Consider the following 26954-nt stretch of genomic DNA (forward strand, 5'->3'; position numbering starts at 1 on the left):
TAGTTCCAAAATGAAACCTTTTGGTTGAAAATTGATGTAATTTGTAGAAAATTCAACTAATTGGTTAAAAATGTAAAATTTTTAAATTTTTTTAAACATTTTTTCAGATTAATTTCATTTTTCGTTAATAGTTGATTTTTATAGTTCCACAATGCAACGTTTTGTTTGAAAATTAATGTAATTTGTTGAAAATCCAACTATTTGCGTAAATTTGTTTTATATTCATTTAAGATTAATCTTCTTTTTTGAAAATTTATCTTTTGGTTAAAAATCGATTTAATTTGTTGACAATTCAATTAATTGGTTAAATACAAAAGTATTATATTGATCATGTTAATATTCCAGCTTTTTCTTATCACAAACAAGAACAATAATAAATTAATTACAATAGAAAAATAATTCTGGGAATCTCTTATAATATGATGGTATGCCATAAGCGAGAAGGCATAATTGCCAGATGAATGAACACATCGTTAAGCTCATTCATAATATACGTGTCACCATTCAATTTAAACGTGCCCATTCGCCTCCATCAGTCAACAAAATAGAATATCCAATAAATCTTTGGAAAATATTTAGACAACAAAGTTATGCAAAATTTGCGGAAGTAGTAAAATTGTTTGCATGCAAAGTGAGGAAATTTTCGTTCATGACATAAAATTACATCTGAAGCGCAATAAAGATTTCACGTACCCGGATGTCCAAATTTAATGGGTATAATTTGAAATTTGAGTTTTCCGCTCGTTATAAACCAATTTGATTAATTTTTGAACTAAATCAAACTAAATTACCTGAATAAACAAATAACTAAATAAATAACTGAGTAAGTATAATAACTAAATGAACTAAATTAATTTTCAACAAATAAGTTACATTTTTAACAAGATACCTACATTTTTAGTTAAGAAAATTAATTTTTATTTTAAAAAAATACATTTCTAACTTAAATTTTAAATAAAATGTTAAATTTCAACAAATTAGTTAAAATTTCAATAAAATACCTAAATGTGTAGTCAAGAAAATTAATGTTGATAAAAAAAAGAATGCATTTTCAACTAAAATTATAAATCTGCAAAAAAATTTCAGGATAGTTATTTAGGTTTTAATCAAGGAGTTGAATTTTAAACCTAAAATGATGAATTAAAAAAAAAAATCAGGCCTCGGAATTTTTACGTCTCGGGCTCATACATTGTTGACATTATTTGACTTTTTTTTCAACTGATGACACTATTTTGCTACTATTTCTAAAACAATCCATATCAAAAAGACGATCTTTTTAAATGACGGTTGCATTTTCAATTTAAAATATTTAAATTTTAATTCATATATTAAAATTTTTTTAGCTACAAAGATGAATTAATCAGAAGAAATTTGAATTTTCAATCTAGAAGGAGCACTAATGCTTAACAAAGTTATTAATTTTTAACAAAAAAGTTCCACTTTCAACCAAGTCAAAAATAAAAAAAACCTAGTCAAAAAAGGTTAATCATCAACAAAAAATATAATAGTTGATATAAAAATAATTAACTTACATTTAAAAATAAAAAACAGTCAAATTGAACCAAAAATATAAATTTTCAACAAAAAATGTAATAGTTGATATTTCACTCGAAAAATATTTTTATTTTGAAACAAAAATAATTAAATTGAACCAAAAGGGCCGAATTAAAAAAAAGAGTTAAATCCTCAACCAAACGAGATGAATTTTTAACCAGAAATATCAGCTTTCTACCAAAAAATTGTATTTTTAACCAAACAGTTAAATTTTCAACACATTTGAATTTTCAGCCAACAAGATTATTTTTTAACGAATTACATAAATTTTCTACTAAACAGTTACTAAACAAAAATAAAAAATTTAAAGTTTCATGGAAGAGCATTAATTTTTGATGAAAAAAAAACAACTGATTTTCTACATTATAGTTTAATTTTTAAGTAAATAGTTAAATTGTCTAACAAATTGTTAAATTTTGGTTATCAAAAACACGAATTTTTCACAAAAAAATTGAAATTTTAATCCGAGAATATGAATATTCAACAAAAATTTATTTTTTCACAAACTAGTTCAATTGTTTAAAAAAACAAAAAATTTAATAGCTTATATATTCCGACAAAAAATATTTTCGTTTAAAACTGAAAAAAGTTGGATTTAACCAACAAAAACGAATTTTTAAAAAAATATTGGCATCCTAATAAAGAAAGATTAGTTTTTTTTAAACAAACAGTTGCAGTTAAAAAAAAGATTTTCTATAAAGAAGACAAATTTTCGACCAAACTGTAAAATTTGCAATAAAAAATTTAATTTCCAATCCATCAGTTAAATTTTTAACACAATACCGTAATTTTTAGTTAGGAAAATTAATTTCTTTAAAACAAAGAACACATTTTCACATAAAATTTTCATTAAAAAAGTTGATTCTCAACAATTCAGTTAAATTCGCAACAAAATGCCTAAATTTTTAGTTACCTTTTAAGATAGTAATTCAACTTTTAATCGCAAGGATTTCAATTTCTAACCTAAAAAATGTTGAATTAAAAAAATGTAATAGCTGTTATTCAAAAAATAAAAATTAAATAAAAAATTAAAAGCAATTGCATTTAACCAACATAAACGATTTTTAAACAAAATACTGGAATTCTCAACCAAGGCAGATTAATTTTTAATAAATAGTTGCAGTTTTAACAAAAAAAAAATATTTTCCAGAAGAAACAACGATTTTAAACAAAATACAAACGGGTTCAACTATATATTTATATTGTCTACTATATTGTTAAATTTTTATGTAAAAAATGTGAATTTGTTACGTAATAGTTGAATTTTAGAGCTGTAAACACGTGTTTTCTACCAAACAGTTTAATCTTAATAAAAAAGTGAATATTTAACAAATAGGTTGAATTTTGAATAAAATACTTAAATTTTAGCTTCAACAAATTAATTTCGAATAAGAAGAAAAATAAATGTTCAACTAAAATTGTAAATCTTCAACCAATAAAGTTAACTTCTAATGAAGTATCAACTGTTAAGAAAGAAGTTGAATTTTCAATTCAAAAATATGAACTTTTTACGAAATACTAGAATTTTCTACTAAAACGAATTAATTTTTAACCAAACACTTGTATTTTCCTCAGAAAAAAATAATGTTTTATTAAACGGAAAATTTTTCAAAAAAAAAAAATAAATTTTCTACTAAATAGTTGGATTTGCTGCTACATTATTTAATATTCAAACTAAGAAGATGGATGTCTAAAAAAATAGTTGAATTTGACAATAAAAAAATGGTCTCGTCTAATCTTCCTTTATAAATGTACAAGTTTGGATATTTAATTGCAAAAATTAGAAAATAATTGATTAAAATTATTTAAAGAAGCATCATCATCGACGAATCTCTTATGGTTTTTTTTTTTTAAGTAAACTGTTTCATCCGAATGGATTTTTCATATCACAATATTTCACAGCCAAAAATTGAACTTCTTTTGGCGGTATTGCCAAAATTTCGCTAATTTTCTTTGTCTTCCTGCCAAGCTAATGACTACTATGTATGACATTGTCGCAATGATCATCCTTATTTATCACTTCTAATTTCACCACACTAAAAATGAAATATAATGTAAAAGTAGTTGTCAAAAATAAATGTAATAAAATCCCTAAGAATGGAAAAATTGAATTGATTCTCCTGCAAAAGTACAGGGAAAAATGATAATAATTATAAAAATTTAAAATAGCTTCAGAAATTAGATTCCTTAGTTGTTTTTCAAAGATATTTTGACGCACGGTGTCATCATTCTAACTCGGATGTGTCAGACACGAGAGTGACGTGTTTTGTGCCTGAAACTTTTATATGAGATGAATCTCGAGACGAAAATAACGGATTCTCTCGGGTCTTTCCAAGAGCTTTTTGTTTAAAATTCTGAATCAGCTTCACACGTCCGATGCCAAGATTTTGACTTCACTTTCAAGATCGCTCGCAATACTCATCAAAACGGTTGTTTATCTTTATATTATTTGGAGAAAATCCCACTAAATCAATTTGAGTCATAGTCTTTCTTCTCCAAATCTTCCTTTAGTCTTTCTCTAAATTTGTCCACGAAAGTAATAAATTCAGGCTTCCTAAATGAACCATTAAAATAGTGACTAGTTGAATCAGTATTTTGAGTTTTCACCGGTGAACCAGTGATTTTCTGATTTTTACTGTTTCAACCAGTACGTGGCTCGACTGAAAGGGCGTTACTGGATATACCAGTGACAGAGCTACACTCAATAAACCAATGAAATTGCCATTGGTTGAATCAGTATTTTGAATTATCACTGGTAAACCAGTGGTTTTTCGATTTTGACTGACTGAAACAGTAAGTGATTCCACTAAAAGAGTGTTACTGAATAAACCAGTATTGGAATTACACTAAGGGAACCTGTGAAATTGTCACGGGTTGAATCAGAATTTGGAATTATCACTGTTGAACCAGTGATTGTCTGGTTTTTACTGGGTGAACCAGTAAGTGTCTGAACTCAAGGAGCGTTAATGAATATACCAGTGACGGAATTACACTGAATGGAACCAGTAATTTTCCGATTTTGACTGACTGAACCAGTAAGTGATTGACCAGAAAGAGCGTTACTGCATATACCAGTCGCAGAGTTACACAGAGTGAACCAGTGAAATTGTCACGTGTTGAATCAGAATTTGGAATTATCACTGTTGAACCAGTGATTGTCTGGTTTTTACTGGGTGAACCAGTAAGTGTCTGAACTCAAGGAGCGTTAATGAATATACCAGTGACGGAATTACACTGAATGGAACCAGTAATTTTCCGATTTTGACTGACTGAACCAGTAAGTGATTGACCAGAAAGAGCGTTACTGCATATACCAGTCGCAGAGTTGCACAAAGTGAACCAGTGAAATTGTCACGGGTTGAATCAGAATTTGGAATTATCACTGTTGAACCAGTGATTGTCTGGTTTTTACTGGGTGAACCAGTAAGTGTCTGAACTAAAGGAATGTTACTGAATATACCAGTGAGGGAATTACACTGAATGAAACCAGTAATATTCCGATTTTGACTGACTGAACCAGTGAGTGACTCAACTAAAAGAGAGTTACTGAATATACCAGTGGCGGAATTACACAGAGTGGATCAGCGAAATTGTCACGGGTGGAAACAGTATTTTGAATTATCACTGTTGAACCAGTGGTCTTTGGATTTTTACTGGATAAATTACTAAGTGTCTGAACTACAGGATAGTTATTAAATATACCAGAGACGGAATTACACTAAGTGAACCCGTGAAATTGTCACTGGTTGAATCAATATTTTGAGTTATTACTTGTAAACGAGTTGTTTTCCGATTTTGACTGAGTGAATCAGTAAGTGACTTAATTAAAATAGCGTTAAAGTGTAAAGCAAACAACACTGATTAAATCAGTGAAGTGAAATACTGCGTGGCCGCAGGTTAGTGACAACCTAAAAATCAGGAAAAAGTCAGGGAATTTTTTTGGCCAGGAAAAGTCAGGTATTATGAAAAAAATGGCAACAGTCAGGATTTTTTCTAATTATATTTTACTGATTTGAAATATTTAAAAGTATAAAAAAATAGTCTAAGAAATTTGTAACAGATATCAATCATTTGAAGTGATTTTAAAGGATTTAAAAGATTTTACTGCAATTAAAAAAAGTTATAATTAAAATATTTTATTCGGTTTCAAAAGAGTCCAAAGAATGTTTAATAGATTTTAATAATTCGAAATATTGAATGGTATTTTAAGAAATTTTAAGGAAATTTTAAAAGATTTTAATATTTTAAGGGATTCCAGAGGCATATTTCAATAATTTGAAAAATTGTAGGACGTGTAAAAAAATCCAAGGAATTTTTAATGGATTTTAATATTTTAAAGCGATTCCAAAGAATTTTAAAGATTTTAGGGCATTCAAAAATAGTTGTAATTGGAATATTTTGGGGTATTTGAGAAGCTCCAAGCAATTTTTAATAGATTTCAATAATTTGAAATATTTTAGGTTATTTTAAATGATTGCAATAAATTTTTAATGGACTTCATTCGTTTGAAGGAATTTCAAAGGATTAAAAAGATTTTAGGGCATTTAAAAAACTTAAAATTGAAATATTCCAGGGTATTTCAAAATACTTTGAGGAATATTTATTATATTTCAATAATTTAAAATATTGTATGGTATTAAAAATATTCTAAGAAATTTTTAACAGATTTGAATATTTTTAACTGATTTGCAAAAAAAACTTTCAATTGAAATATCTTAGGACATTTCAATAAAATCCCTAGATTATTAAATATATTTCTATAATTTGAAATATTTTCAGGTATTTAAAAATATTTCAAAGAATTTTCGACGTATTTCAAATGATTTTAAGGATCTTATGAAAGTTCAAGAAATCACAGAGAATTTAAAAGTCCTACAAAAAGTTTTGATGGATTTTAAACATTTCAAAGGATTAAAAATATTTTGCGGTATTTTTTAAAAAATAAACTCATATAATCATGAAGCTTTATATAATTTCACGAAATTATATATTTTTTAATAGATTTCAGAGAATGTATTCACAAAAGCTGAGGTATATTGCAGGATTTAAAGAATTTTTCAGTATTTAAAGGCATTAAAAAAGATTTTAAAGAACTGAAAAAATTGTATAATATTTTATAAGATTCATGAGAATTTTCAATTTATTTAAATTATTTTACAAATATTTAGAGAATTTTGCAGATTAAAAATTTAATATTTTAGGGTACTTGCAAAAATTAGAACGGATTTTTATCACCTTTAAAAATCCATTCCAATTTTACTGATATCAGTGAAATTTTCTCAACTTTTTTCTAATTCATTACAATTATTTTGAATGAATTACATTAGTCGCATTATTAATGCACATTTGATCATTTTTAGTCACTTTTTGTATCAGTAATTAGTCACTTTTTTATTTATTTATACCAAGTATATTAGGCTGTGCCAGCTCTAATAATAATAAATTATCAATTATTAAATTGAGGTTTAAAATTGTTTTAATCCATTCATAAAAGATTTTATATTAAAAATGTTATAAGGTTAGAATTTTTTTCAGCAAAACATAATACTTAAAAATATAACTACAATTCAAGTAGTTTCTTTCTGTTGAATTTAGAGCAGGTATGAATAAAATCCGTAATTAATTTTGACCTTCTTAAAGTCAGTCAATTTTTTTGCTGAATTTCAATTTATCTTCGAATTTAAGTATACTTCTCAATTTATGGTTCGCAATTTAAATTATTTTTTTTTACTGTGTTGATCTTTAAATATTAATCAGGGAAATATTAATTAGTGAAAATAAAAAATTAGTCAGGCGAAAATTAGGGAAAAGTCAGGAAATTTTGAAAATGAAGTTTTGCAGTCACACTGAAAATAGAATCCCAAATCAATACTTTGTAGAAAACTAATACCTCTGACATTTATATATATGCATTTCTTTCTTTGAAAAAATTACAATTCCCTGTAGAATCGTAAAGGAATATCATTTAAACCAATTTTCCTAATTTCCTTTCACCGAATTTTCACAATTTTTCCGAGAATCGTCAATGGAGGTTATGCGTGTGCATACGGCTATTTAGTTTGTCTTTTTAACAAATGACAAGTCAATAGTTTTATAGGCTTGCTGCCTATCCACTTTCACATGAATTCTTGTTTCAACGTTGTGCAGGCTCTGTTCGAAGGCCGCGCATGCTAATTCATACATGAATGCACATTTTAACCACTTGCAACTCATATTAAATCACGAGTATAAAGATAAGAATTTCACTTTGAGTGGAACAATTTAAATCACCTGATAATTCACCTAACTTTATTTAAAATTATTTTTATTTTGGTCCTTCGAGCCGGAGCACAGTAAAAATTACTTGAAATTGTCATACCTTAAAACGGATTTGGGATTAATTTAATTTGCGATGCGAATCAAAATTATTCTTTAATATGTATCAATTTTAAATATTTTAATTTTTGTCGAATTCTTTGAAATTTTTATTTAGGTCCTTCGAGCCGGACACAGTAGAAAATACTTAAAATTGTTTTGCCTTAAAACTGGTTTGGATCAAATAAAGATAAATATCACTTTAAATAAAATATTTTTTAAATTTGTACGAGTTTCAAGTTTTATTTTTTAGTGTGACGGGTATCATCAATCGCGCGTTGTGCATGCGGGCAGTTTTTCCATTCAAGGAAAATCTTACATTAATTTTTCAAAATAAAATATCATTTGAAATTTCAATTTTTTCAAATTCTTTGATATTTTTATTTTTGTCCTTCGAGCCGGATCATAGTAAAGAATAATTTATATTTTTAGACCTTAAAACTGGTTTTTTATTACTGCAGACCACTTTTACTTCAAATCAGATATTTTGTAAAAGTGTATTATAATTTTTAATATTATTTTTTATTGTGACGGTCATTATAAATCGCGCGCTCTGCATCTGCGCAATTATTCGATCTGTGGGTAAAGCAAACTTTAATCCAAAATAAAATCAATTCAAATTTTAACCTTTTCCGAAGTCTGAAATTTGCATGCTGGTCCTTCGAGCCGGATTTCAGTGAAAAATTACTTAAAATCGTTACACTTTAAAACTAGTTCGGATTAAATTTCCGACAATTTTTACATCAAATCAGATATTTTTCAATGGTGAATCAATATTTTAAATATTATTTCTCCATTTTTCCATTTCAGGGGAAAGTGATTATTAACACAAAATTAAAATTTCAAATAACTATTTATTTTTGAAGTTTATTTATTATTAAGGTGATATGAATATAATTTTCCTAAAAATTATTGATTAAATTCTAAATTATTTTTGAACATTTCAGTTAGATCAAATCAAAATTTCAAAAAAGTAGTTTATTTTTGGCAAAAAAAAAAGTTTTCAACAAAATAGTTATATTTTCAACCAAACAGGTAAATTTTCGACTAAGAAGATTAACCTTTTGTCAAAAAAATGAATTTTTGATAAAGTAGTTCAACTTTTAACTAAGTAGTTGAATCCTCAAACAACAAAAAAATAATTTTCAAAGAAAGATGTAATACTTGATATTTCAACCGAAAAAGTATTTTATTCAAAAAAAAAGATACAATTTTCATCAAAATATAGGTATTTTTAACAGAATAATTGAAATTTCAACCAAAAAAAAATTTTCAGGAAAAAAATGTAACCAAATGATAAGTTTTGATAGAAAATAAAAATTTTTAATAACTATTTATTTTTTGGGATAATTTTTTATTTGTGTTTAAGGTTACATAAATATAATTTAGACATATTTTTAAAATGATTTAAATCCTTTTTTAAATAGGTTTACACTCTTTCAAAAGTAAAGAAATTGCCTCTAAATTCTCCAAATTTTGTTTTCGATATTTTTAAAAATCTTTAGAAAAGTTGAGAAATTGTTAAAAAATTTTGGTTTCAAATCAATTTTTGAAAATAATGAATGTTACCATTCACTAAAAACATTAAAAAATTCTTTAAAAGGTTCTCAATTTTTTGTTCCAAATCTTAAATTTATTTTCCAAAATAATTTTAGGAATCTTTAAAACATTGTTTCATTCTCCTGATACCTTTAGAAGTCCTAAAAACTTTGAATTCTTCAAAAATGGTTATTTTGTTTAAAATTTGTTGGTTCTGGGAATTTATTGGTACCGGCAATTTTTTTGTTAACGTTACTGATAATTTTTTACCTGTAAATCAAGATATTCTAACTTTTGTCTTTAATTTAATTTTCTCATTTCATTAAAATTGCGAAACGTTTAAAAATTATAGTGTAGTAAACAAATTTAAAGAAAATAATTATTTCCCAACATAGAATATTTAAAATAAAAAAATTTTCTTTTGTCAGTAATCTTTATAAAAAACTCACAAATAGATTTTATCTTGAAATAAAATTGCTTATTTGGTAACTGCAAGTTACAAAAGTCGCGAAAATTTGAAATAACAAACTGAAAACATCCACTAAAAGCCAAATTCACGCAGTGTCAGTGTGAAAGATCCGGCTCGAAGGACCAAATGTTCTAATTGATCAAAAATTAGAATATTAATTGCCAGCAATATATCCTCAGAACTTTAATAGCTGAAAATTTTTTCTGAGATTCAGAAACTACTTCTCCACTTAAAGTTCTCTGATGATAAGTTTAATCAAAGATGATTACAAACTATTAGCACTGGCAGTTACTTATCAGGAAAATATTATAAGTATTGTAAGGCGGAAAAGATAAACGCATTAGCCAAGCCGTGTGTGGTATAGGCCTCAGAAATAACACCGGAAGCATCGCACTTTGCGCTGAGGAAACTTTCTTTCGCCTTTATTGAGTTACCGGCAGTTTCCGCAAATAGAATTGGTTCTTATTTCTTAAGGGGCTCTTTGAAAGCGAAAACATAGGCGTGACTTTCGACGCGAAAACAGCCAGACTTATCAAATAATAATAATAATAATAATGAAAATAATAATGACAAAATAAAAAATATCAAAATAAAAGAAAACTCATTTTAATTAAAAACTATCCTTTGGTTCCCTTAGCTTTGTATTTATTATTTAAGTATTTCACAAGTTCATTTTCAACCGAATATTTTCTTTGCACAGAAAGTAGAATGAGCAATATCTCTTTTTGTGAGTGTGGTGAGTATGGCGAGTGTGGTAAGTGCGGTGAGTGCGGTGTTGCAAATGCTTTGTAATTTATTGTTAGGGACATTGTCTTACATTTTAAGAATGTTTTCTGCTTAGATTTGAACTATAATCGGCACAAAATTGAGATTTGTAAATTTTTTAGGCAGAAGCAAAAGTTTCTCGGAAATTTTTAGCCAAGGAGATTAACTTTCCACAAAGAAGACTAATTTTTAACTAAATAAGTAAGCTTTGAATAAAAAAAATGAATTTTCTACCGAGAAGATGAATTTTCAACAAACTAAATAAATTTTTAACTAAATAATTGAATTTTCTACCTAAAAAAGATCGCTTCGGTACCAAAAATGGAATAGTGTAATTTTCAATCAAAAAATTATTTAAAATTTTGTATACCTATCTTGTTACAGAACAGTTCAATTTTCTACAAAATTGTTTGAATGAAAAAAAAACACCAATTTTCAACAAAGTAGTTTAATTTGTATTAAAATAAAAGAATTTTCAACTAAAATTCTGGATCTTCAATCAAAAAAATTATTTTTGAAGAAAGTTGTTTAACTTTCCATAAAAAAGTTTGATTTTTGAACTAAAAATATAAATTTTTAACCAAAAATGTAATAGTTGATATACTAACCAAAAAATATCTTAACTCAAAATAAAAAGCAGTTGAATTTTACTAAAAAAGACGATGTTTCAATAAAATATTAAAATTTTTAGCTAGAATAATTAATTTCTAACTGAACAGTTCCATTTGTAAACATACAGGTAAATATTGTTTTTTCGTTAAAAACACGAATGTTTAACCAAATAATTAAATTTTTAATTAAAAAAATGACTTTTTTACCAAGAAGATTCAATTTTTAACAAAGAGACGAAATTTCAACAAAATGACATAAATTTGAACCCAATTAATTGAATTTTTTACCTAAATTAGTTCCATTTTTATCTAAAAATGGTATTTTAATTTCTAATCAAAAAAATTAATTGATTTTTTTGTTAAACTATTTTTCTACAGAATATTTGAGTTTTTTTTCAATTTTTGAATTTTAAAGAAAAACAGACGCATTTTTAATAAAGAATTTCGATTTTTACCCAAACAGATGAATTTCTAACTAAAATTGTAAACCTTCGGCCAAAAAATTATTTTTAAAGAAAGTTTTCTAACTTTAAACAAAAAGTTTACTTTTTAACATAAAAATGTGAAATTTACACCAAAAATGTGTTAGTTGATGTATTAACAAACAAAAATTTTGTTAACACAGTTAAATTTCACTAAAAATGAAGATTTTTCAACAAAATACTAACATTTTTAACTAGAAAAAATTAATTTGTATCCAGATAGTTGAATTTTTGTTCCCATTTCTGAACTAAAAACAATTGAATGTTCTAGAAAATTTTGGAATTTTCAAGACAAAAAGACGAATTTTCAATAAAGTAGTTCAATTTTTACCTAATAGATGAATTTTTAACTAAAATTGTAAATCTTCAACCAAAAGTGTATTTTTGTAGACATTTTTTAAAACTTTTAACTAAAAAGTTTTCCTTAATTTGTCACCTAATAATATGAATTTTTAACAAACAATGTAATATTTGATATATTAGCCAAAAAAGTATTTTCATTTAAAATAAAAAGCAATTGAATTTCATTACTAAATGACGATTTTACAACGAAATACTTGAATTTTTTACTAGACAAAGTTGATTTTTAACCAAACAATTCAATTTTTCAAAATAAGTATTTATTTTCTATTAAAACAGACGACTTTTCAATCAAACAGTTTAATTTTCATCCAAAAGGATTAATTTTCTACCAAGAAAAACGTTTTCTTTTAAGTGCATGGATTTATTACCGAACGTTAGAATTTTAAACTGAAAATAATAAATTTTTAAGTCGAAATAGAGAGTTAAATTTTCAGTAAAAAGAATTAATTTTCAACAAAATACTTGAATCCTGAATTAAAAAAGGTAAATTTTCAAATAAACAGTTGCATTTAGAACTGAAAAGGAATAAAAAACATCTTAAGACCAAAAATTGTATTTTCAACTAAAAAAAGAATTTTCAGTCAAGAAATAAAAATAAAAAAAGTTGTTGAATGTTCAAGCCCCAGATGCGAATTTGGAAAAACATAGTTCCCCCTTTGTCTAGCAATGATTAATCTTTAACCTAAAATATTAATTTCTATACATGATGAATAATTTTATAGTGCAAAAGACGAATTAAAAAAAAACATACATGAACTTTTAATCAAATAGTTCAATTTTCAATCCAAAAAATAAATTTTCAACCAAAAATGGAAGAGTATGTTTTTCATTTGAAAAATTAGGTTTCCACAAAGAACCCAGAATTTTTCACAAAATGTTATTTATCTAGCGAAGCATTTTTAACAAAAACTGTAATGATTTTCCTTTCCACTAAACAATATTTTTACTTTAAATCAAAAACATATGAATTGAACTAAAAAAGTATATGCATTTTCAAACTAAAAAGGCGAATTGTCAACCAATTTTTGAATTTCTATTTAAAACAGATTAATCTTCAACCAAACATTTGCAAAATATTTAATTAACTACAAAAGAAATGAATTTTCAACTAAAATCTTTAATCTTCAACCAAAAACTAATTTAAAAAAGTTCAATAGTTGAATTTTCAACCAAAAAATATGCCTTATTAACATAACTGTGATGGTTTCATATTTACCAAAAAAATATTAAAATTTTTTATTGGAAACTTTGGCATTATTTTTGAACAAATAGTTGATTTTTTTCTACGAAACACCATTATTTAACCAAAAATTCCAAAACAATGTTTCGAAATGATTTCCGAAAAAATTGCTATAATTGCTTGTTCCTTATAAATTGAATTTTCAATAATAAGATAGGTAGATGAAACCATCTGACCATCGGAAATCGGTATTTTATCTCATGTCTAACTGAGAAGTTACAAAGTGTACCATGTGCATGATCACAAATTAATTTCAAGGTCGGCAAAACTTTTCTAATCTTGTAAAATCTTATGTCAGCGCATTGTTTGCTGATACGAACTATTAAATCATGTTGCTCATTGTTTTTAAAATTTATAACATTGAAACAATTTTTTTTATTAGCCTCATCTTCACAAAAAGCTCAGTACCAAGATATTTCTTTTAATCCTCTAAAATTACTTTTAGGGCAAGTCAAGGCAAATTTGACCATCGGAACAAAGTAGTCAGTAATTCTATCTACTATCTGTCCAAAACTGCAGATACCTCAGTTTTTGTCAGCTCTGATACATAGTTTGAAAGTTAAAAAGTACCATTATCTTACGATTATTTCAGAATGATCCACTTTTAATGACTGTTAGAGCCTAAAAATACAATTAAAAAAATCTGCAACACCACACTCTCCGCACTCACCTCTCTCTCTCTCTGCATTCACCGCACTCTCTGCGCTCACCGCAATCACAGCAGGAGACCTTTCCTATGTTACTCCTATACCTATAAATACGACCTTCTGCCACACACTCCTCTTGTGAGCGTCGCTCTGCGAATAATCGAAAAGCCCTTTGTACAATTTTAAATTTAAAGTTAGAAATAATAATTTGTTATCAAGTTAATAACAAAAGAGTAGTGAGTATCATCTTCGAAACTAAATGACGTACAAAGATAATTCTTTAATCAAATAGGATACGTTTGGCTTCTGAAAATTGTGTATGTAGTGTCTATGAGCCAAAATTTCGTGAAAATCTTAAAACATTGTTTTCTTCTTTAAGAAATACAAAGGGCTTTCCGATTATTTAAGCAACGGAACTTATAAGAGAAGTAAGTGGCAGAAAGTCGTAGTTGTATGTGTAGCAGTAGCATAGGTGAAGTGAGAGCGGCGAGTGCAGAGAGTGCGGTGAATGTGGAGAGTGTGGTGTTGAAAATGGTTGGTAATTAATTTTCAGGGATCAACAGCCATTCAAAATTGAGCATTCTGAAATGATCGTAAGATAATAATTCTTTTTATCTTTTCACTCATCAGGGAATAATTGCTTATAGGTTAAAAATTGTTGCACTATCAATATAGTAAATCAAAATTTCCAAATCAGTAATTTTATTTATAGATAAGATTTATTTATGAATTTCTGTGAATATTATTGGTAAAAGAGATAAATTCAATAGCAAATGCTTTTTAATGTTGAAAAACAATTTTATTCTTTTAAGATTTTGCTACAACAATATTTTTTATAAAAAGATAATAAAAAAAAACTATTGATGATTTTGAAATAAAATTATTAATTTTTTTGAGGATTTTGAAAAGTTTTAAAATAATAATAATTTTCCTTAAGATTCGAGAGAAAATTTAAATTTATTCTTTATTTAACAAAATTAATTTAAGAATATATTTAAAAAGTGATTGAAGCATTCAAAATGATTTCCTATTATTTCGGATAGGAATATAGAAGGTTTTAAACTTTTAGAAGAAATTGAGATCAGTTTCAGAGATATTCAGAAGTTTTTAAAAGTTTATAAAATAATTTTTAATCTATAAATGATTTTACCAAATTTAAAACAAAATGTAAATTTTTGAAGATTTAAAACCAAAACCTTAAAAGATTTGAAAGCATTTTGAAAGGTTACATGAGAACAATGAATTTATTCTGATTTATAAGGAAATTTAAAATTATTTTACAACATTTTTATTTTTTCTAAAGATTTCCAAAATTAGTCAAAATAATTCTGTAGAAATTTAAGATAATATTAGAAATGATTCGAGTCAGTTTAAAAGCATTTTGTTGAAAAATCTAGAAAAACTTATTTATATAACCTATCATTTTTTCCTTGAAAATATAATTTGCATAAAATTTTGGTTTTATTTTTCACTGAAAATTGTTTTGGTTGTCAATTCAACCATTTTTTGGAAAAATCGTCTTTTTGGTTAGTAAATTAATTTTTGTAAATTTTACTTTTATTAATTTAATTATACTGTCTTAATTAAAAATAAAAATATTTTTGTATTAAAATGTCAGTTGTTATATTTTCGATACTATTTGTTTAAAAATAAACTGTTTTTTTGAAATTTTAATTTAAAATATCAGAAAGATTATTTTAAATGAAAAATCTTATGCTTGAGAAAAGATTTATAATCTTAAACAATCTTTTGCTATCTTGTACTAGTATTTCTCGGCTAAAATTGTTATTGTTTATCTTTTATTATTACACTTCGAAGAATATTTGCAACATTTGAACAATAGATGTTAAGTAAGCGTTCATACCAGAAATGATGTTTTCAACGAAATTGATTTGCTTTAATTTAAAAATTAAGCATACAATTTTGAAGAAATTCAGGTTGTAGCAGTCTTTTTCGCGGAAAATTTTTTATTTTTGACAAAAATCCAACGGCTTTATTGTCTACGTATTGTAAAAAATATTATTTTTTTATTATGCCATTAATTGTTCTATATTTAAAAATATAGGGCAGCTATCAAAAGCTATTAATCCCTGCAGATACATGTGATTTTTAAAAATCTTTCATTCTAAATTTTAATTATAAACCATAGCGTTATTTTTGCGACAAGGGTATAATTAATTTTGTGCCCTTCAATATTTATAAGATGTCAATTACTGGCCTATCATTTTTTAGAGAAACAAAAAAAATCTTCCTCAGCCCGGATTTGAACCAAGAAACGTCACTATGCATAAGTGCAGTGTGCAACTCTCTGTCCTATCGATTTTTAATGTAAATACAGAAATGTGACATCTGATCGTAAAATATACAAAAAATTTAAATATTCCGATTAAGATAAGATTTGAAGTTCTTTTATTTTCAGTTGTTTACTGCGACTACACCGCCTCTGGAAGGTCACTGCAATTTCTGGAGGAGTATATCACAAAAGAGGTCCTTCCTTGTTTGGGAGACACTCGAACTTCAACTTCGATATGTAGTTTGCAGTCCTCACTTTTTAGGTAAGTGTTTTTGAATCTTATCCAGAAAGGTTTCTCTTTAATTTAATTAATTATTTTTTATAACAAGGGAGAAAGAAAATTGTAAAATGTAATTTGTAATACTTGAAAAATATGGTAATTTTTTTAGAAAATAGATTTTAAAAATAGAGGAAGAAATTTTTATAAATAACATTAATTTATAGGAATTTTAAATAAAAAAATATTAATTTTCTACCCAAAGAGATGAATTTTCAATTATGAAAGATACATTTTTTAAAATTTTAAATTGAAAAATTTTCTATCCGGAAAATACTCGATGAAAAATATAATAGTTGCCATTAAAACTTAGAAAAGATTTTCATTTTTAATTATAAACAGTTTAAAATGACTTATCTTTAACAAAACGGTTACATTTTTACAAAATAATTAAATTTTCTGGAAAGGAGTTTCACTTTTTTTTAAATAATTAAATTTTAAAGACAATAGTTATATATTCAACTAAAATTATGAATGCTTCACAAAAAGATGAATTTTTAACAAAATGTTCAACTTTGAACCAAGTGCATTTCAATTTTTAAGAAAAAAGAGTAATGCTTAAGGAAATGTATAATAGCTAATATTTTAACCAAGAAAAGGTTTTCATTCTAACTAAAAAACATTTTTTTAAATGATAAAATTTCTACCAAGCAGATTTATTTTCTACTGATATAGACGATTTTTCAACAACATAGTAAAAGTTTTAACAAAAAGAGATAAACTTTCAATCGTATAATATGAAACCAAAAAGTACATTTTCCACCTTATAAATAAAATTTCTACGAAAATAATGGAAGTTTCAAACCTATAAAAAATTTTTTTTCAACACAAGAGAAATTTTTAGCCAAAAAGGCGATCTTTTAACAAAGTAGTTAAATTTGTAATAATCATACAAAATTTTAATTGTAAAACTGAATAGTGAAATTTGATTTAAAAATAATTTATATAAAAAAATATTTGTCACCAAATGGATCCATTTTAAACTGATGGATTTCCAATTGATAAAATTAATGTCTTACAAGTTATATAGTGCAGCTTTTAACGGAATATTTCTAATAATAAATAAGTTAAATTTTCAACCAAAAAAATTGTTTCTTAACAAAAAGGTTAATTTTTTTATCAAAAAGCTAAATCTTCAACTAATAAAATAATTTGTTGAAAGTAAATTTCAATTTTGTACATCGTAGTTCAATTTTAAACTAAATAGTTCAATTTGGAACTAAAAACAAATTATCGACCAAACACTTGAATTTTTATCCAGGAATTATAATTTTTCAATAAAAATGGGAAAAGTTAAATTTTAATTAACAAAATTTAATGTTTCTACAAAAACAAGAAACGAATTTTCAACAAAATAGTTAAATTTTAAACCAAAGAAAAAGGATTTCCAACTGATAAAATTAATTTTTCGCATGGTATATAGATAAACTTTTAACCTAGTGTTTCAATTTTCAATCAAGAAAATTAATTTTAGACGAAAAAGATTGCTTTAAGATAAAATACTATATTATTTGAACACATGTTTTTATTTTTGTCTAAAAAACTCCATTCTTGACCAAAATTGGAATAGTTAAATATTTAGTTGAAAAATTAATTTTCAACGAAAAAACTTATTTGTAACAAAATAGTTTATTTTTAAAGACAAGAGATGGATCTTCAATCAATAAATTAAAATTTTAAGAAAGTTCAATTTTCAATCAAATAGTTGAATTTTCAATCAAGAAAATTAATTTTACACGAAAAAGACTAATTTAAGACAAAACACATCAATATTTAACCAAATGTTTTAATTTTTAACTGAAAACAAACTATTTTTTACCAAGAATGAAATAGTTAAATATTAAGCGGAAAAAATTAATTACAAAAAAAAAACTAATTTTCAGCAGTAGTTTATTTTTTGAGGAAAGAGATGGATCCTTAGCTAATAAAATAAATTGTTAAGAAAGTTCAATTTTCAACCAACTGGTTCAGTTTTTAACCAATTTAAGGCAAAATATATCAATATTAAACCAAATTTTTGAATTTTTTACCAAGAAAATCAATTTTGAATAAATAGTGGAATAGTTAAGTATTTATGTGAAAAAATTAATTTTTAACATAATAGATTACTTTTTATCGAAAGAGATAAATATTTAACTGATAAAATTAATTATTAAGAAATTAGTTTAATCTTTGAATTTTCAATCAAGAAGATTAATTTGATACGAAAAAGACATATTTACAACAAAATACATAAATATTCAACAAAATTGTTGAAATTTCAACTAAACTCGATAGATTTTCGATCAATAATAGAATAGTTAAATTTTTATTTAAAAAAATTGTCACAAAAAAACTGATTCTCTACAAAAAAAAGTTAATTCTTTGGCCAAAGGAAGGAAATTTTTGAAAATTATTAAAATTTCAGATTTGAATAAGGAATTTAAAACTTATTCTGAGATAAATTTGAATTTATCCACGAGTATAAAAATTCTGAATGGAAAATTTAATTTTTCAAATAAAAGTATTATTCTGTGTTAAAACGAGGTATTTTCGAAAAAAATAAAATTATTATATGGAACAGGGAATTTTACAGAAAAATTCTAATTCTTTTCTAATTTTTATTTAGTTAATATATATTAATTAATTTAATTTAATTAAGTTTATTTTAGTTTTCTATTTAATTTGAATTTTCCAATTCTATTTCAAACGGAGGGTTTCCAAAAATAATTAAAATTCCGCATTAAAACAAGGCATTTTTAATTTTTATCCAATTCTGAGGATTTACAATTTTTTAGGTAAACTGAATTTTTAGATTGTCAAGAGAATGAAAAAAATGTTTTTGAGATTCATGGGAAAATTGTAAATGCTTGTTTCGTAATTTATTCTAAGAGAAAATTGAAAAAAATTGAAAAAAAATAATAAATAGTTTTGAAAGGATTAAAAAATAATCAAAACTTGTAAAGATTTTTAAAAGGTTTGTTATGTTTCGAGAAAATGAAAAAAGTTTCTTCGGGTTCTTAGGAAAATGTGAAATGATTTTTTATTTTGAAAAATTAATTTAAAGAGATCTTAAGAGATTTAAAGAGATTTAAAGAGATTTAAAGATTTAAAGAGATCTTAAGGCAATTTTTAAAATTTTGCAGATTTGAATAATTTTTAAAGACTTAATAGCTTAATAGATCTAAAAATATTTTAAAAACGAATTTTCATAGGAGAGTTTAATAAAATAGTTCAATTTTCATTTTAAAAAATTGTCACAAAAATACTGATTTTCAACAAAAAACTTAATTCGTCCAAAGAAAGGGATCTTAAATCAATATAATAATATTTTAACAAAGCAGTTTATGCTCGAACGAAAAATATTAATTTTTTTAAACAAATATGATAAATTTGATATAAAAAAATGTATATAAACCGAATCCGAATATAATTTAGAGTATTTATCTTATTATGTCAACCTGTCTGTTTAATTAATTAATTTCCGGCTGATCATAGTGGTGTAATTGGTTAAACGCTCCACTCTTGCATGGTGGCGTTCCCGGTTCAAATCCGGGCCCAGGCAGATTTTTTATCGTTCTTCTGCAAAATTATTTGATTCGTAATCAGCAAAATTTAACATAATTGATTAATTAATTACTCTGGTCGACAAAATAGGGCGATTACTCTAAATTAAATTATTTCCAACTGAAAATTGAAATCACATTAATTATTCAGAGTTCAGATATCAGGATGAAGAGATCATTTTGCTTCTTTGAAGTTATGGTTTCTGGTTTCTAGACCACGCATTTTGCTACCTAGTGCAAAGTAAGTAGGGCAACGGTACGTTAAAGGAGTCGTCGCGACGCGTCGGGTGCGGTGGGTGTTGGCTGCTACTGTCCCAGATCAATAATCAAGTCCTGAAACGGGTCAGATATAGGATTCTCTGGAACTTAACTATTTCTGACTCTGCCCTTTAAAAAATCCAAAAATAGCAAAAATAATTTTTTTAATTCATAATTTTTCTTAAGAAACCCTCCACCTTAGCAGGGACAGGGTGGCTGCTAGACCGGGAACACCGGGAATTTGATGAGACCAGAAAAACCGGGAAATGGCCGTCAATTTATTTTTTTACTGGGAATTTTACAAATTTATAGAAAAAAAAGTCCGTCCAACTTTGATTTCGAAGGTTTTTTCAATAACTAGTTAAATTGTCATCTTTTTCATGCTATCATTTAGTTCAGGATGCGTAATTCGAAAATCTTTCAAATAATCAATTTTCAATCTTAGATTTTTAAGCGTGCAGTTGAATTAAAAGAATTTTAATATTTAATTTTAGAAACTTAAACAATTAAAAATTAGAAGCGATTAAAATGGATGAGTTTTATTAACAAACATTTTTAGTTGATCAACTGTAAATTTAAAATAAGTTAATGTTTGTTTGAATTGAATTGTATTTTAAGATTTCAAAAATAAATAATACTTGATTGAACAAATAGATTTGAAATCAGTTCACAATTTTAGAATTTACACATTTTAACGATAAAAATTAAAATTTTTCAATGGGAAATTCTTAAATGTAAACACCCTATTGAAACTTGACAGGCAATTTTATAATAACTTCAAAATAATATATTTATAATTGAAGGCTTTTATTGAATTTTAAATATAATTCCAGTATAACATATTCCATTTTTAAACAATACAATTTTAAATTTCTCAATCTGGAAAAAGAACAATTACTTGATATTTAGAAATATCTGACTGTTCCTTTAAAATCAGCAATTACAAATTTAATATTAAACACTAAACAAACAAAAAAACTAAACTTTGAACGTTTCAATTTTATTGTTCTATTAAAAAAAGTTTAATCTGCAACTCAAACGGTTGAATCTTGATTTATAAATAACACTTGAACACATATCATTCTTTGAAAAAATTCGAGTAACTTGAAGCGATATTTAGAAGAATTAAAAAATTTTAAAATTAATTTAAAACATTTTAAATTATTTTAATTTGAACGAACTGCTGGCAACGACAAAGTCCGGCTATTTGTACTAAAATTTCGGTGCAAATAGCCTACGGCCTAATTTGAAAAAAATTCAGATTTTGGCAGATTTTGAACAAAAAATTTAGAAACATTTTGAGAATTTTAACAGGCTTGACAAGAACAATAACATTTTTTAAGATTGCTAGGAAAGTTGAAAATGATTTCTTGTTTTAAAAATTATTTGAAATTTGGATAATCTTAAAAAATATTTAGAAGTTGTGAAAAACTTTTAATAATATTTTTTAATTTGAGAAAATTTAAAACAACATGTAGATGTTGAAAGATCTTGAAATAAAATTTCGAAGCATTTGAAGGATTTGTAAACTATTTACAAAAAATTAACTTTTAATTTGAACAGGGAATTTCCAATTTTTTACAAATTTATGGTTGGAACTGGAATTTATCCAGAATAATAATAATTCTGATTTGGAAACTGGAATTTTTAAATTTTAACAAATTCCGAGCTAGTACTGGAAATTTTCGAAAAGGAACAAAATTCTCAATTGGAACAGGGCATTTTTCCAAACAATTCTAATTCTTAGTTCAGCAGGAAATTTGCAAATTGTAACCAATTCTGAGTTGAAACTCGTATTTATCGAAAAGAATTTTTTTTTTTTTTGAACAGGGAATCTTAAAACTTAAATAAATTCTGAGCTGGAACCTGGTATTTTTTAATAGAATGAATTCTAATTTTAAGTTGAAACGGGATATTCTCAAAAAAATTAATATTATGAATTGTAACAGGGAATTTGACAAAAAGTTGTAATTCTTAGTTGAAACGAAATTTTTTTGAAAAGTATTTAAATTCCGTATTAGGAAAAGGAATCTTTAATTTTTAACCAATTATGAGTTGAACTGGAATTTATCCAGGAGAATAACAAATCTGAATGGAAAATTTAATTTTTCAAAGAAAATTATTATTCTGTCTTAAAACGAGGTATTTTCGAAAAACATAAATTATGAATTGTAACAGAGAATCTGACAACAAAATTCTAATTCTTACAATTAGTTGAAATTGAGAATTTTCGAAAAGAATTAAAATTCCGCATTTAAAGGGGGAATTTTAAATTTTCAACCAATTCTCAGGATTAAAAGTTTTTTAGGTAAACTGAATTTTCAGTGTCAATAAAATGAAAAAAATTATCTTAAGATTCATGGGAAAATTGTAAATGATTGTTTTGTAGCTTATTCTAAGAGAAAATTGAAAACGATCACAAAAAATTAAAAATTATTTTCTGACATTTTCAAAAAGAGTGTAAAAGATTTTAAAGCAAAATTGTGCTATTTTGATAGATCACATAATTTAAAAAAAAAGTTTGAGTAAGTTTATAAGATATTCAGAAGTTTTGAAAGGATTAAAAAATAATTTAAACTTGTAGAGATTTTTGAAAAATTTTGTAAGGTTTCAGAAAAATGAAAAAACTTTCTTTAGGGTAATAGGAAAAATTAAAATGATATTTTATTTTTAAAAATTAATTTAAAGAGATTATTTAAAAATATTTGAAAACATTTCCAAAGATTAAAAAAAATTTCAAAGAAAAATCTGCAAGATCTTAGGGCAATTTTTTTTAATTATTAAGATTTGAATAATTTTTAAATATTACAATGCTTAGAAGGTTTAAAATATATATATTTTTTAATTTCTTATGAGATTTTAAAGTAAAGTATTTCAATTTGGTAAGATTTAAAAAGAAAACAAAATCGAGTAAATTAATTAAATATCTAGAAGTACTGAGCAGATTCAACAAGAATTTCGAAGTTTTTTCATTTTGAATGATTCAGAAAAATTTGAAGATAAGTTCGAGTCAGTTAAAAATATTTTTCGAAGTTTAAGACTTTTTAAATAGATTCGAAAATTTATAAAATATTTCTTGATTTGTTCCAAACTTCTAAAAATTCTAAACATCGTTGTAAAAATCTCGTTTTCAATTTTCAAAATGTAATTTAAGCTCGAATTTAAGTGTTTGAAAATTTCGAAGAAATAAAACGGTTTTTGAAATTTTTATATTGTTTTATTGTAAGTATTATTTTCTGTTGTTTATGTTATTGAAGAAAAGTTTCAAATTGGTGACTTATGTAAAATTTTCTGGCAACATTGTAAAATATGTTATTTTTTATTGTCTTATACAGTTTTTTTAGGATTCGTCATTTTAGTGCAAAATTCATCACTTTTGTTGGAAATCGAGCTATTTTAATAAATTTGGTTTTTTTGTTACACCTCACTTTTTTAAAAAGAATATATAATTAATTACTTGGTAATTCAACTTTTTTGTAGAAAATTTATCTGTATTTCCTGAAAATTCAATAAATGCTAGAAAATTCAACTGTTTTGTTGAAAAGTGAATTTATTTGATTGAAAAAAAATTTTAATTAAGAATATAGTTATTCCGATTTTGGTTAATAATGGACCTAGGAAAAATTGATTTGTAAAACCTTAAAGGAAACAAAGAAAATTAAAAAAATAAGTCGTTTTTCGAAGTTTTTACTTTTTATTAAAAATTATTTTTTCCTTCAAATCATAATCTGCCTATATTTTTCTTTATTTTTGACTGAAAAATCTTCTTTGATTGCAAATTCAACAATTATATTCATATTTTTCCCGATTTTTATCAAATTCTGAAAAATTAAAAAATGGCTTTAAAATCTTTTAGATTCTTCTTTGAAAAATTTAGAAATCTTTTTACATATGCCTGTGAGATAAGTTTTTCCAAATAAAAAATCATTTTAATTTTTCTCAGGAACTTCATGAAATTTTTGTTGTTTTCCTGAGACTACAAAATTCATAAAGAATCTTAGCAAATTTTAATTATTTTTGAATTGTTCAAAATTTTTTAAATATCTCTTACGCTTACTCAGATTGTTTTCCAAGCTTCTGTAAAAGAAAAAATAGCAACATTTGGATTTAAAATATTTAAAACTCTTTTTAAAATTTGTTTTTCTTATTTTATTTATTTTTTTTCATTTTTCATTACAAAAATCGTTCCAAATTTTCCCAATAATCTTAAGAAATAATTTTTTATTCTGTTAATACCCTGAAAAAATCAGTTCGCCTACAATTTTTTAAATCCTGAAAATTTAAAAAAATTGTCTTAAGGTCTTCCAAATTCTTTTCCCACACATTTTAAAATCTTCAAAACTTAAAATTATTATTTTGAAATAAAAACTAAACCATTTTATATTATTCTAAAATCTTTTAAAACAGTGTGATCATCTTCAATTTTTGGAAATGATTGAAAAGCTTTAAAATTTTTTTTGGATTCTTCTAAGTACTTGTTTGCCGACAACTTAATTTTTCTGATCTCTTTGGAAATATCAAAAAGTTTACAAATTATAGTGGGGTACGGAAATTTTAAGAAGATAATTATTTTGCATTATTAAACAATCATTTACAATTTAATTGTTCTCTTCTATATCAATAATGTTTAGAAACATTTAGAAATTAATTTTATGATCATGTAAAATTATTTATCTAGAAATTTTGATGTACAAATGTTGATAACGCATAAAATTAATAAATTAACATTTTTAGATAATCGGGTCAAAGTTTTTATTAGATTTTTTTCTGCATTTTTAAGTCGTCCACTTTTTGCGTAGCTGATGATTTTTTGCTAGAAAATTACGTGAAACTGGGTCATCCAGTTATCGCGTATGAAATATGTATCCTTCGCGTTTCACAAGTACAGCACTAGGAAATCAAAAAAAGAACCAGAAGAAAGCTTTTGCACGTAGGCTTTAAAAATAAAACGTTGACTCGAAATGGGTGCAATAAAGAGAAAACAATAGATGGCAGCTTAAACGTTTTTCGTTATTTAGTGGAGGAGAGTCCTCAATTTCACATTTTAAGAGTGTCATATATTTTTCCAAACTATCCCGAGAGAGTTTTGAATAATGGATGCTTTTTAAACTGAAGGACAGTTTTTATTCATGCAAAAATACTGAGAAAGACGTTAAAAAAATAAAAAAATAAAATAAAATAAACGAGAATGATCTGTTAAGATCTGTTCAGGGTTCAAATCCGGGCAGATTTTTTTTTCGTTTCTCCAAACACTAAAGCAGGAATCGACACTTTAATATTTCATCATTAAAAATTAATTAGTATATTTTTTAAAAACAATTTCTCTTTTTTCCCCATTTTCAAGAAATTGTACCTTTTTCTGCCGTTACTCGCTTTTTAAATGAAATGTTAATTGAATTATTAGAACCCAATAAGAAAACCTAACTATTTTTTATTGAAAGTCAATTCCTATTTATTTAGAAGTCTACTATTATATTTTCGGTTTAAAATTAAATCTCCTTAGCTTAAAAAGTCTACTATTTTCTTAAAAGTTTATCTTGTTAAAAAATAATATTTTTTAGTCAAAATTTCAACTATTTAGTTGAAAGTTGAACTGATTTGCTAAAAATTTATTTTACTTCTTTCACTTCAAACTATTTTGTTTAAAATTAGTTTTTTCTTGGTTGAAAATTAATTTTCTGAACTAAAAATTTAATTAATCCATTTTTGATAAAAACGTGATGGGTGTCATTTTGGAATTCAACTCTTACATTTTTCTTTGAAAATTCATCGTTTTTAGTTAAAAATTGAAATAATTAATTAAAAAATCATGACTAAAGATTGAACTATTTTGTTACATTTTTTGCTTGCAAAATTCATCTATTGTGTTAACAACTCTTGTTTTTTGGTAGAAAAGTAATCTTATTATTTGAAAATTGAAATACTAGGTTAAAAGTTAAACTTCTATTTTAAAAATAATTTTATTGGTCAGAGATATTTGGTAGAAAATTCGCTTTTTGTTGGAAAATTAACTTTTTTTATGAAAATTTAATTATTCCATTTCGACTAAAAATTCATAGTTATTACTTGAAATTTTATCTGATTTGATGAAAGATGAATTACTCTGTTAAAAGATCATTTTATTATTTGATGATTGAATTACTTTGTTAAAAATTTGTTTATTTTGCTGTTGTTGAAAATTGATTTATTTTGCTAAAAATTCAACTACTAGGGTAAAAGTTAAATTTCTTTTTTTAAATTAATTTTAGTGGATGAAAATGTAACTTTTTTGGTAAAAATTCCTCTTCTTTTTTTGAAAATTAATTTTTCTAACTGAAAATTTTATTATTACAATTTTGGTGAAAAATTGTTTGCTTTTACTTAAAAATTCAATCAATTTATTTTTCATTGAGACTTCTTTTATTTTTCTTCGAAATTCAACTTGTTGGTTGAAAGTTAAAGTACTTTGTTAAAAATTCACTCTATTGTTTGAAGACTTTTCTATTTTATTGAAAATCGTGTTTTTTCTTTGTTTGTTGAAAATTAATTCTTTTAACGGAAAATGTAACTATTCCATT

The 26954-nt window shown here is 24.8% G+C and overlaps 1 protein-coding gene across 1 annotated transcript in view; it reads left to right on the top strand.

Annotated features, from left to right (window-relative positions):
• The window catches only part of LOC117172179, a 214053-nt gene that overhangs the window by 142561 nt on the left and 44538 nt on the right, over nucleotides 1-26954 (top strand). Inside the window, exon 2 of the mRNA XM_033360011.1 lies at nucleotides 16444-16579. Within this exon, the coding sequence (XP_033215902.1) occupies nucleotides 16444-16579 (136 nt within the window). The remainder of the gene's footprint in view (nucleotides 1-16443; nucleotides 16580-26954) is intronic.

Source organism: Belonocnema kinseyi, chromosome 4, assembly GCF_010883055.1.
Source record: "Belonocnema kinseyi isolate 2016_QV_RU_SX_M_011 chromosome 4, B_treatae_v1, whole genome shotgun sequence".
NCBI classification, from domain to species: Eukaryota; Metazoa; Arthropoda; class Insecta; order Hymenoptera; family Cynipidae; genus Belonocnema; species Belonocnema kinseyi.